Source organism: Salvelinus namaycush, chromosome 26 (genome assembly GCF_016432855.1).
Source record: "Salvelinus namaycush isolate Seneca chromosome 26, SaNama_1.0, whole genome shotgun sequence".
NCBI classification, from domain to species: Eukaryota; Metazoa; Chordata; class Actinopteri; order Salmoniformes; family Salmonidae; genus Salvelinus; species Salvelinus namaycush.
The window spans coordinates 12500698-12513273 of NC_052332.1; the positions used below are offsets into that span (position 1 = coordinate 12500698).

Here is a 12576-nt window from a genome sequence, read left to right on the forward strand (position 1 = left end):
CAACTCTCTTTATTTTTTTTTGCCTACTGTTTATTCAGGCTGCAATAAGTTATGCATCCTCCAGGTGAGGCTGTTTCATATAATTTTACAATATTAGTCATTCTTTCAGTCGTTGGCTGTGCATACAATGTCCATAATGTGTTTGTTACAGTATAAACTGCATTCTGTTGACAGTTTAGATTACTGTGTACTCTATTTCAGAAATGGTTGTTTGTAGCCTATTCGAATGCATGCTGAATGAATGTACACAATGTGTGAAGAAACCCTATTTATTAAACAAACATTTTATGCTAAAGAAAGTCAAGGGAAACATTGTTGGAACAATGTGTGTTATGAGTGGGAGAAGCTAATACTGCTACTCAGGCTAGATTTTTCTGCCCCAAACTGATGTAATATGGCACCTGCACCCACTGAAGGGATAAGTCAACAGTCTCCAGCTGCAGCCCCTTTCCAAGATTCCTTTACTCCTTTCATCACTCCCTTTCTTTTCCTCCTTTCCTAGCTTCCTTTCCTCCTACCCTAACTTCCTTTCCTTCATCCTATACGTTCCTCTTTACTGGCCATGGTAAAGACCACATACATCCTACCACATACATCTGAACTCTTCCTTTTCTTTCCTTGATTCCTTTTCTCCTTTCCTAGATTCATTTCCTCCTTTCATAGATGCCTTTATTTTACTCCTTTCATCTCTCCCTTTCCTATCCTCCTTTCATAGCTTAAGGTAGGGAGGAAAGGAATCTAGTAAAGTCAAAGAGTTCATTATGTGGTATGTGGTAGGGATTAACCACAGCCAGTAGAAAGGAAAGGAGGAAAGGAAGCTAGGAAAGGAAAGGGGGCGCTGAAAGGAAAGGAAGCTATGTAAGGAAAGGAAGGATGGAAAGGAATCTAGGAAAGAAAAGGTAGTGTTCACATGTATGTGGTAGGGTTTAACCACTGTCAGTATATGGTTATAGTATTGGTTTTAGTGACAAGGCTAGATTTAGTCACAGGCTGCTGCGGGGTGCATCTCGGATACCCGGGAGGCAAATCGACCGCACTCCCAGTCACGTGGTTTGAGCATGACAAAGGTATGATGCGTTGTCAGCTGACTGCAGTAAATTCACCGACCTTCTCTGCAAACACAGACCAGCAGCTGGAACCCCATCTTCTTGTCCATCTAGACCTCTCTCTCCTAACCGAATAATGGCTAGCCAGTCCCAAGGTATCCAGCAGCTACTGCAAGCTGAAAAACGAGCTGCAGAAAAGGTAGCAGAAGCCCGTAAACGTAAGTTAAAATCTGATCAACGGTTTAGGTAAGCTAAACTAGCTAGATAGATAGCAGATTTGATTTTAGCTTGATTGGCTAACATTTTGCTGGAAGGTAGCGTTAGCTAGCTAATGGCATAACAAACATTTTATCAATAGATAGCTACTCGAATATACCCCAGATTAGATAGGAATAAATTCAGTGATTGGGTAACGGCAGAATGTGGAGATGGAAAGGCCTACAAAGCCTTGCTTCAATCCAAGCTAACTAGCTAGCAACATCTGATAGCTAAGTTAGCTACCAGCAGGTTAAAAAAACAACAACAAAAAATATAAACTGGCTAACTTAAGGTCTCTGGTTTGTTTTTTAGCAAATTATTGCCACCTGTAGTAACTGTTAGCTACTGTTATTTCTAGTAAATGTCTATACTCAAGGGTGTCGTGCACATGATGGATGCCAACCAAATGGGCCTGGTGCTGTGTTTTTTTTACAATTGGCATTGGCTGGCTGTTCCATATCATACACAACTGAGCTAGTAAGATGTGAAATGTTCCATAGTGGTGGCAATTAAGCGACAACAATGGGTGTGTACGGTAACTCACCTATACTGTCCCCTTAGTAAATTATCTTGGGGAAACCACACCTAGCCTACATCTAGTGAAGATTCGTAGATATCATCTGATCTCACACTTACCATAGGCCTAGCTCTCAAGAACCCGGCAAGAGGCCTGTCAGACCTAACGCTTTGATCACACCGACAGCGTCGTTGCATTTTGGTACACCAGATCATGGACTACAGGAAAAGGCGGGGTGAACAGATCCCCATTTTTTTTTTTTGTGTGTTTATTTAACCAGGTAGGCCAGTTGAGAACAAGTTATCATTTACAACTGCGACCTGGCCAAGATAAAGCAAAGCAGTGCGACACAAACAACACAGAATTACACATGGAACAAACAAACATACAATCAATAACACAATAGAAAAGTCTATATACTGTGTGCAAATGAGGTATGATTAGGGAGGTAAGGCAATAAATAGGCCATAGTGGTGAAATAATTACAATTTAGCAATTAAACACGGGAGTGATAGATGTGCAAGTTAACCATTAACATCGACAGGGCTGTAGTGGAGCGGGTCGAGAGTTTCAAGTTCCTTGGTGTCCACATCACCAAAGAACTATAATGGTCCAAACAAACCAAGACTGTCGTGAAGGGTGCACGACAAAACATTTAACCCCTCAGGAGACTGAAAAGATTTGGCATGGGTCCCCAGAAGGCCAGCATCCTGTAAGAGTCGCCTCTTCACTGTTGACGTTGAGACTGGTGTTTTGCAGGTACTATGTAATGAAGCTGCCAGTTGAGGACTTGTAAGGTGTCTGTTTCTCAAACTAGACACTCTTGTCCTCTTGGTCAGTTGTGCACCGGGGCCTCCCACTCTTTATATTCTGGTTAGAGCCCGTCTGCACTGTTCTGTGAAGGGAGTAGTACACAGCGTTGTACGAGATCTTCAGTTTCTTGGCAATTTCTCACATGGAATAGCCATAATTTCTCAGAACAAGAATAGCCTGATGAGTTTCAGAAGAAAGTTCTTTGTTTCTGGCCATGTTGAGCCTGTAATTGAACCCACAAATGCTGATGCTCCATTTACTCAACTAGTCTAAAGAAGGCCAGTTTTATTGCTTCTTTAATCAGAACAACAGTTTTCAGCTGTGCAAAAGGGTTTTCTAATGATCAATTAGCCTTTTAAAATGATAAACTAAGATTAGCTAACACAACGTGCCATTGGAACACAGGAGTGATGGTTGCTGATAATGGGCCTGTGTAGACATTGCATGAAAAAAAAAAAAATAACAGCTGTTTCCAGCTACAATAGTCATTTACAACATTAACAATGTCTACACTGTATTTCTGATCAATTTGATGTTATTTTAATGGACAAATTTGCTTTTCTTTCAAAAACAAAGACGTTTCTAAATGTCCCCAAACTTTTGAACGGTGGTGTACATTTTTATTTATCATAATTGTCTGTGATTACACTAAAGACTTTTTATTCTCTCTTACTGCGGAGAACACTTGGTTCGGTCTTGAACAATTTTCTGTTGAGTTGAATTTTAAGAGCTGGATTAAAAACTAGCTCAGTTTATGGTATAAGCTATTTTCACATTAAGTTGACTAAAATGGTGCAGATCTCGGATCCTTAAAGCTTACGTTCACTGCTCTTACGTTTTTGACTCATCCTGCAGTTTATACTTTTTTGTCTTTGTCTATAGTTTCTTTAAATGCTAGGGCTTTACAAACAATGTGAAGCGCAAGGCCTTTTATTTGCTAAACAACTATGAACAGATTTTTTTTCCCCCCATAAAAGTCTCACTCAATTTTGGCTGATGCCAACTTCTGGAAGTCACAGTGGGGCAACGATATTTGGCTCTCTCGTGGCTCTGAACGCTCCGCTGGGGTCATTACAATGAAAAATACCTTTGGTAATATTCTACACTTGGACTGTGACCCCTTTGGTCACTATTTGTCTTGTGATCAGTTACCATGACATTATGCTCATTACTGTCAACTTCTACGGGTACAACACTGAACATGAGAATGATGAGTTGCTTGAATCTTTAGAGAAACAAACTTCATTGGTTTATCTAAATTTCCCAATTTGTTATCATTGATAGGAGAGCACTTTAACATTACTATAGATAATTCAACTGATAGATGGCCCCCAGGTAGACCAACCAATCAGAATTTGGGTTTAATACTTTTTATGGAAAAGTTTGATCTTACTGATATATGGAGAGAGGTTTCCGGCCGACAGATCATTCACTTGGAGTAACAAAACAGGTTCCAGACAATCCAGAATAGATTTGTCTTCTGTCGAAATGGATTGATGGTGAGTGTGTTGCTACAAATATCTGTACTACTCCCCTCACAGACCATAGGGCCATTTTACATTGATATCAAAATATTTACCCCGGATACTAACCTTGGTAGAGCATCCTACTGCAAGCTAAATAGCTTCTTATTAAATAATGATATAGTTAAGTTTGAGGTTAAAGATCTGCTCTCACACTTTTGGGAAAGAGCTTGTGGCGAGATCTTATTGCAAGAACTGGGAGCTCTTTACATTTGAAATGGCCAAATACCTTAAAATGTGGTACTAATCTTGCGAAGACCAGAAGAGCTGAGAAGGAAAAGGTGATCACTTAACTTCCCTTTTCTCAGAGGTCCCCAGCCAGCCTGTCGGGAAGAGGACATGTGAGTTAAAAAATAAACTGGATTTTATATATATAAAAGCAGAAGGAGCCTTTATTAGATCTAGGGAAAAATGGCTTGAGGGAGAACAGAATCCATCCTATTTCTTTAGACTTGAGAAATGTCACTCTGCAAATAACACTATCCATAATTTAAGCATCTATCACAGATGACCAAAAATTAATCGCTAACTACTGTAGCAATTTTTACAGGAAATTGTATAGCTCTACGTACTGTCAGGAATCCAGATGTTTTTTGACTCCCTGAATAATGTTCACTCTATCAGTGATATAGAATCTAAACAGTGTGATGAACCCATCATAGTTGAAGAGATTATAGAGTCTATCAAACATCTAAAGAACAGTAAATCCCCAGATATTGATGGAATTACGGCAAAATTGTACAACTTATTTTCTGAACAAGTAGCTCCCTTCCTACTTGAAGTCTTTTTAGAGTATTAAAACAATGTTCTCCCTCCTACAATGAGTCAGGGGTTAATAACACTGATACCTAAGCCTAGAAAAGAACTGCTGCTCATCGATAGCTGGCGTCCAATTTGTCTTTAGTCATTATTAAAATATTACATTTACTACTTGCAAAAATAATTAAAGAAGTCCTGGATGCAATCATTGAAACACAAGCTGGCTTTATGAGGAACAGACATATTTCTAACAATATCAGACTAGTATTACACATACTTGACTACTAAGACCTAGTAACTGAGGATAGCTTCATATTTTTATAAAGCATTTGACAGTGGAGCGTTAGTTTCTCTTCCACCCCCTTGAGAAATTTGGCTTTGGGGATTTTTCTTCTGTAAGGCTATTAAGACTCTAAAGTCTATACGAATGGTAAACGCTCTATCAAACTGAAACATGGCACCTCACCTAGATTTAAGTTTAATAGAGGAATTAGGCAAGGTTGTTCTGTCTCGCCGCATCTATTTTTATGAATCACCCAACTTCTTACAAATGCTTAATAATAATCCTGTACAAGGTATTTCCATAGCTGGTAAAGAAATTATTATACGCCAGTTGGCTGACGATGCTACTCTATTTATTTTTCTGAAAGACTCTAGTCAGATATCCATATCGATCAATGTGATAGACCAGATGCTTTGGAAAAGGATGATATGTCTTAACATAAATAAATGTGAACTCATGGCTGTCAACGATTGTGACACCCTCATCTTATGGTATTCCAGTGAAAGAAGAACATATATTTAGGCATAACCCATTACTAAGGATCAGAAGTCTAGAGGCTTACTAAATTTTAAACCTCATATAAAAAAACAGAAGCTAAATCAATGGCTACAGAGGGACTTAGCTTCAGCCTTGGTTATTAGGGCTCTTCCTTTCAAGGATATCTCTAGAGAGTGGCATGTTAGTCTTTATATCTTGACGGTAAAATAAGCAAATAGCGAGACCAGATGCTTTTCAACTTTCTGTGGAGAAACCGTACCCACTACATTAGGAAAACTGTTGTAATGAACACTTATGAGTATGGTGGGCTGAATTTTTATGAACTTTACTAACATAAATAACACACGATCAATTGGATAAAACAATTCCTAAGAAGACCCACTTCTATCTGGGACTTTATTCCTCATGTCTTTACTTTTGGTGGCCTTAACTTCATGTTTTGCAATTTTAATATTGACAAAGTTCCAGTGAAACTCTGCTTTTCATCAGCAGGTGTTCTTGTTATGGTCCTTAATTTATAAGCATAATTTTCTCCACACAGACATTATAAACTCAGCAAAAAGAGAAACGTCCCTTTTTCAGGACCCTGTCTTTCAAAGATAATTCGTAAAAATCCAAATAACTTCACAGATCTTCATTGTAAAGGGTTTAAACACTGTTTCCCATGCTTGTTCAATGAACCATAAACAATTAATGAACATGCACCTGTGGAACGGTTGTTAAGACACCTAACAGCTTACAGATGGTAGGCAATTTAAGGTCAGTTATGAAAACTAGAGGCCTTTCTTAAAATAAAAAGATGCCCAGGGTCCCTGCTCATCTGCGTGAACGTGCCTTACACGGAACCCAAACCGGCTGCGAGCGTGCGCCATCGTGCATCATTTTATTTTGTCCCCCTACACCAAACGCGATCACGACACCCAGGTTAAAATAATAAAACAAACTCTGAACCAATGATAGTAATTTGGGAACATGTTGAAAAGCATTAAACATTTATGGCAATTTAGCTAGTTAGCGTGCACTTGCTAGCTAATTTGTCCTATTTAGCTAGCTTACTGTTGCTAGCTAATTTGTCCCGGGATATAAACATTAGGTTGTTATTTTACCTGAAATGCACAAGGTCCTCTACTCTGACAATTAATCCACACATAAAACGGTCAACCGAATCGATTCTAGTCATCTCTCCTCCTCCCAGGCTTTTTCATCTTTGAACTTTATATGGTGATTGGCATCTAAACTTTCATAGTATTACCACGACAACCGGCAACACAGTTCGTCTTTCAATCACCCACGTGGTTATAACCAATGAGGAGATGGCACGTGGGTGCCTGCTTCTATAAACCAATGAGGAGATGGGAGAGAAAGGACTTCTATTTTAGCCCTTGGCAATGCAGACACGCACAATAATTGAATAACATAGATTTCAAAAATTATTTTGCACCGCTCGCGCCAGCAAGCGGTGTAGTCAGGGTATTAGGCATGCTGCAAGGAGGCATGAGGACTGCAGATGTGGCCAGGGCAATAAATTGCAATGTCCGTACTGTGAGACGCGTAAGACAGCGCTACAGGGAGACAGGACGGACAACTGATCGTTCTCGCAGTGGCAGACCACGTGTAACAACACCTGCACACGATCGGTACATCTGAACATCACACCTGTGGGACAGGTACAGGATGGCAACAACAACTGCCTGAGTTACACCACGAACGCACAATCCCTCCATCAGTGCTCAGACTGTCCGCAATAGGCTGAGAGAGGCTGGACTGAGGGCTTGTAAGGCAGGTCCTCACCATACATCACTGGCAACAACGTTGCCTATGGGCACAAACCCACCGTCGCTGGACCAGACAGGACTAGCAAAAAGTGCTCTTCACTGACTAGTTGCGGTTTTGTCTCACCAGGGTTGATGGTCAGATTTGCGTTTATCGTCGACGGAATGAGTGTTACACCGAGGCCTGTACTCTGGAGCGGGATCGATTTGGAGGTGGAGGGTCCGTCATGGTCTGGGGCGGTGTGTCACAGCATCATCGGACTGAGCTTGTTGTCATTGCAGGCAATCTCAACGCTGTGCGTTACAGGGAAGACATCCTCCTCCCTCATGTGGTACCCTTCCTGCAGGCTCATCCTAACATGACCCTCCAGCATGACAATGCCACCAGCCATACTGCTCGTTCTGTGTGTGATTTCCTGCAAGACAGGAATGTCAGTGTTCTGCCATGGCCAGCGAAGAGCCCGGATCTCAATCCCATTGAGCACGTCTGGGACCTGTTGGATTGGAGGGTGAGGGCTAGGGCCAGGGCCATTCCCCCCCCCCCCCCCCCCCCCCCCCCCCAGAAATCTCCGGAACTTGCAGGTGCCTTGGTGGAAGAATGGGGTAACATCTCACAGCAAATCTGGTGCAGTGCATGAGGAGGAGATGCACTGCAGTACTTAATGCAGCTGGTGGCCACACCAGATACTGACTGTTACTTTTGATTTTGACATCCCCCCCCCCCCTTTTGTTCAGGGACACATTATTCCATTTATGTTAGTCACATGTCACATCTGTTGTTGAATCTTGTTATGTTGATACAAATATTTACACATGTTAAGTTTGCTGAAAATAAACGCAGTTGATAGTGAGAGGACGTTTCTTTTTTTGATGAGTTTATATGGAATACGCTGGACATAGTTTAAATACTTCGTTTTTAGAATATTGGTGTCTTTTACTTAATTATAAGAAATTCTTATCATTTTACAAGATCCTAAAGATCTTGCAATTTATTTGGATGCCATTCCCTCAGGTGTTGCTTTATTGTTCAGGAACGTGTGAAGACCTGACCCTCAGAACATACCTACAATTAACCCTGTTGACTCATCAGATTTTGTTTTTATTTTAGTCCAATCAACAGAGCTATACAAGCCTCGTTTCAGCAGGATGTTGTATTTCTACCTTATGTCATGCCTTATTGGAATGGTTTTATTGATAATATCTGTTGGGGGGGTGGGGAAATTGGATATTGCCACACATACCTACTTAATAACAAAATTTAAGGAAGATTATTTTTAAAGTTATTCATAAATATTATTCTGCCAACCACTATATGAAGTAGTAAAAAAAACATGAATTCAAGTTGTACCTTTGTGTAATGACCAACCAGAAACAGTGTTGCATCTTTCTTTTACATTGTATTCATGTAAGGAATCTGTGGCTGACATCAGTAGATTTATAATTGAACACATTTATGAAGATTTTACACTATTATGGAGAGATGTGCCGCTTGGATTTTTTACTTATGATAGAAATAAGTTGGAACAACTTCACTATTCTTTAGGCCAAATGTCATGTTCACAAATATACATTTACCAACAGAACACATGTTATTACCTTGCAAAAAGAAATTGAACTATTTTAAGAAAAATACTCTGAATTATAAATGTGTGTACGGTCCTTGTGTAATGTGATATTGTACCCCCTAGCCCAAATGTCCTTAGTATATTCTTTATATATTATGTTTTCCATGTACTTTTTGTATTGATTTGTTAATAAGAAAAAGATGCCAAAAGTTCCCGGATGTTGTACTACAATCGCCAAAATACGAAGTGTACAAGCAGTGGACACTATTTCTGTGCTTTTAGGGTCCTTAATGCAATTCTTCAGAAAATGGGCATGGCTTCGCATCATTTTCAGATTCTTCAGAAAATGGCAGAAAATATGCAGCCGATGTCCGAGTGCGGATACCAATTCATTGCTTTAACTAATTATGGCAAATGTTGAGCAATGTAATGACTTTTCAAATAAGTTACCTTACACATTGTTGGCTGACAATTTGTTAGCTACGCTATCCGTACGAACCACATAGCATATCATTACAGCAGTATGTGGCGGTAGGTTAGCTCGCTACCTAGCGTTAGTTGGCTACTAATACAAACTTGCCAGTATATGAACTATATGCGATCTAACTACCCAATGTTTGACTTAATTATTCGTGTCATTCTTAGTTTAGCAAAGTTGTATAGTTGAGTGTTCTCAATGGACATTTGGGTGCTTTCGTAAATTCGCTCTGGCTATCTGCTCTGATGTCAGAGCAGTCTTGTCTGACTGTACCAGAGCGCAGAATAACTGAATTTACAAACGCTCAACACCTGCTGAATATGGCCAGTGTCGGCAAAAAAAGCGTGATTAAATTGTTGCCAGCAGCACAGTTAGTCACCAACCCTCTGGATAACATAACAGCCTAACCAGCTCTGCTAGAGCAAGTAAAATAGTCAGAGGTGTTCTCTCATTTGTGTCTGGAAGTAGCTAGCCAACGTTAGCTTGGGTACTTGACTGCTGTTGTAAGGTCAGAACGCTCAAATCAACCCTACTCCTCAGCCAGAGCGTCCAGTGTGCGCTCCGAGATGAAACACCTTAAATTTGCAAACGGCCAATCTGACAATGCTCTGAATTTATAAACACCCAGAGCGCACTCTGGCACACGCAAAGTTGTAAAATGTCTAGCTAGTAATTTGTTATGCTAGCAAGATATTGCATAGCAACAGCATCAACTTCCGGTAGACAGGCGACGCGCTAGTACGCTCAACTGAAAGGATACAGTTTGTTTAGAGTATACTAAAATTAACTTGTAGTATGGGTATTCGACCACAGCGTAGGTCTCATTTCCCTAACAATAGGTTTTCCCACTTCCTCTTTTGCCAGGAAGCACACAACCAACTGCATAGTTATGGTAGACTTCATGGGACTGGGAATTCAGTGTCTGCTCCAATGCATTTGACTTACTAAGACTAAGTGCAGATTTGTTTGTGTTTTGATCAGGTAAGAACCGTCGGCTGAAGCAGGCCAAGGAGGAAGCCCAGGCAGAGATTGAGCAGTACCGTATGCAGAGGGAGAAGGAGTTTAAGACCAAGGAGGCTGCGGTGAGTCACTGGGGGGATGGTTTGAATTGGCAAAGGAGAAACGAGGCATATGCTTTCCTAGTCAAGGAACTGTAGTTGGTAGCGATCAGAGTGAGGGAAGTAGCAGATAAGCAAATTGTTTTTGCTACTTTATTAACCAGAGCTACGGAGAAAGGGAGAGGAGGCACAGAGCGAGCAGCTGTAGCTACTAGGGAGCAGGGGAAGAGGTTTGAATGTGTAAGACGCAGGAGGTTCAGATCACCGAAGGAAGAGGGAAAGCAACCAATTAACTTTTGCTAATAGACAAACTTCTTGCAAGTTATTTGTCATCCCGTGCGATTACATTATACCTGTCTTGACAGGTATTTTCGTTCTCATTTTCCATTGATTAGAAATCTCCTGACTTGCTTGCTACACAAGCATAGCAGCCATGCAATTCTCTGTGGGAAGAGCAAGGATCCGAGCACATGCCCTTTTGCAACTTTTTCCAAATCATTACTATTGAGTAGCATCATGCAGCCCATATGTTTTGATTTCTAAAACATTGTTCTATCACAACTAAAATTACCAATTAACTCTGATTTAAGTGTAGCCTATAAGACCTGTTTCAAATTCTCATTTTTTTTTGTAATCGTGTATATTAAATGGATATGTTCCAAATGAACGCACCAGCAACTTGTATACATAGAAGCCTTAATTTATGGTCAATGAACATTAGACTGCCAGTCATTTGCCTGAGTTACCTGTTGACTTTCATGACTGCCACAGCCCTACTTTATACTCACTGTATGTTTGTGAAGTGGTTTGTCTTGTAAGGTGGCCTTAATCACTCTCATTCCTCCATTAGGCTCTTGGATCTCATGGTAACTCTGCTGTGGAGGTGGACAAAGAGACGGTGGGAAAGATGGGCAGCATCCAGACTAGCTACCAGCGGAACCGCGAAGGGGTGCTGGGCAATCTGCTGAAGATGGTGTGTGACATCAAGCCAGAGATCCATGCCAATTACCGTTTTGCTGGCTAGACCCCCCCCCCCCCCATCCATCCCTTAAACTAAGGAAGCACTGACACCCTCCCATTGCACTGCCATCAGTTTACATGCTTCATTGATACATCTACTACACCCAAGGAGCAAACTCCTTTCTCTGCCTGCTCACTTGAATGCTCTATTCATAAGTCTATGTTCGCTAGAAATTGAATCATCAGATGGGTATAAGATTCACATAGGTAGGCTATACATTTATCTAGTCTAATATAAAGCATTTTGACTCTCAATTGGTTAATCGAAGCAGGCAGAGTTTGTTTTGGTCTGATGCAGTGCAATGTCTGTGGTTCTGTCTTATTGGCTTCTAGTATCTGTGATGGTTAGTGTATATGTGTGTCTTGCAGTGTGACATTTATTTATATGGACTTATTTGTGGAGACCAATAAAGTACTTATTCCAATTAATAGAATTTTAGCCCAAAAATAAGCAATTCATTTTTGAAAATCAATCTGTTTTGTTTTAAATGTTTTCCTGCTATGAATATGAGATCCTGTGTGTGTGTATAGTGGACATTCTTCTGTTTAGACATTGTGACATTATGAAACTTTTAATAAAGTGTTCTGGTGACTTTAATCTCAATTGCTGAAATGACCATGTGTTTTTTTTCTTAATTTATACTCAACAAAAATATAAACTCAATTTCAACCAAATTCTCTAAAATGACGGAGAAATGAACATTCAAGGCAATAACATTCTCAGGCAATAGCTCTGGTGGACATTCCTAGAGTCAGCATGCCAATTGTATCCTTGCCAACATGTGAAAACTGCAGATTTTAGTGGTCTTTTGTACCCAGCACAAGGTGCACCTGTGTAATGATTATGCCGTTACAGCTTCATATGCCACCTGTCAAGTGGATGGATTATCTTGGCAAAGGAGACGCTCACTAATGGATATAAACAGATTTGATTTGTGCACACAATTTGAGAGAAATAAGCTTTTTGTGCATATGGAACATTTCTG

The 12576-nt window shown here is 40.3% G+C and overlaps 1 protein-coding gene across 1 annotated transcript; it reads left to right on the forward strand.

The window, feature by feature from the left end:
• The first annotated feature begins 1082 nt into the window (after positions 1–1082).
• On the forward strand, positions 1083–12194 carry LOC120021511 (V-type proton ATPase subunit G 1-like). Its single transcript, XM_038965299.1, has 3 exons — positions 1083–1264; positions 10494–10594; positions 11421–12194. The coding sequence occupies exons 1-3, from the start codon at positions 1183–1185 to the stop codon at positions 11592–11594; spliced, it is 357 nt and encodes a 118-aa protein (XP_038821227.1). The 5' UTR covers positions 1083–1182; the 3' UTR covers positions 11595–12194.
• Positions 12195–12576: the final 382 nt, after the last annotated feature.

Bases quoted from the DNA above. Each gene is read 5' to 3' on its own strand.
- LOC120021511 (XM_038965299.1), top strand. From the start codon at position 1,183: ATGGCTAGCCAGTCCCAAGGTATCCAGCAGCTACTGCAAGCTGAAAAA. The intron at 1,265-10,493 runs GTAAGTTAAAAT...TGTTTTGATCAG, and splicing joins GGTAGCAGAAGCCCGTAAAC to GTAAGAACCGTCGGCTGAAG. The intron at 10,595-11,420 runs GTGAGTCACTGG...TTCCTCCATTAG, and splicing joins TTAAGACCAAGGAGGCTGCG to GCTCTTGGATCTCATGGTAA.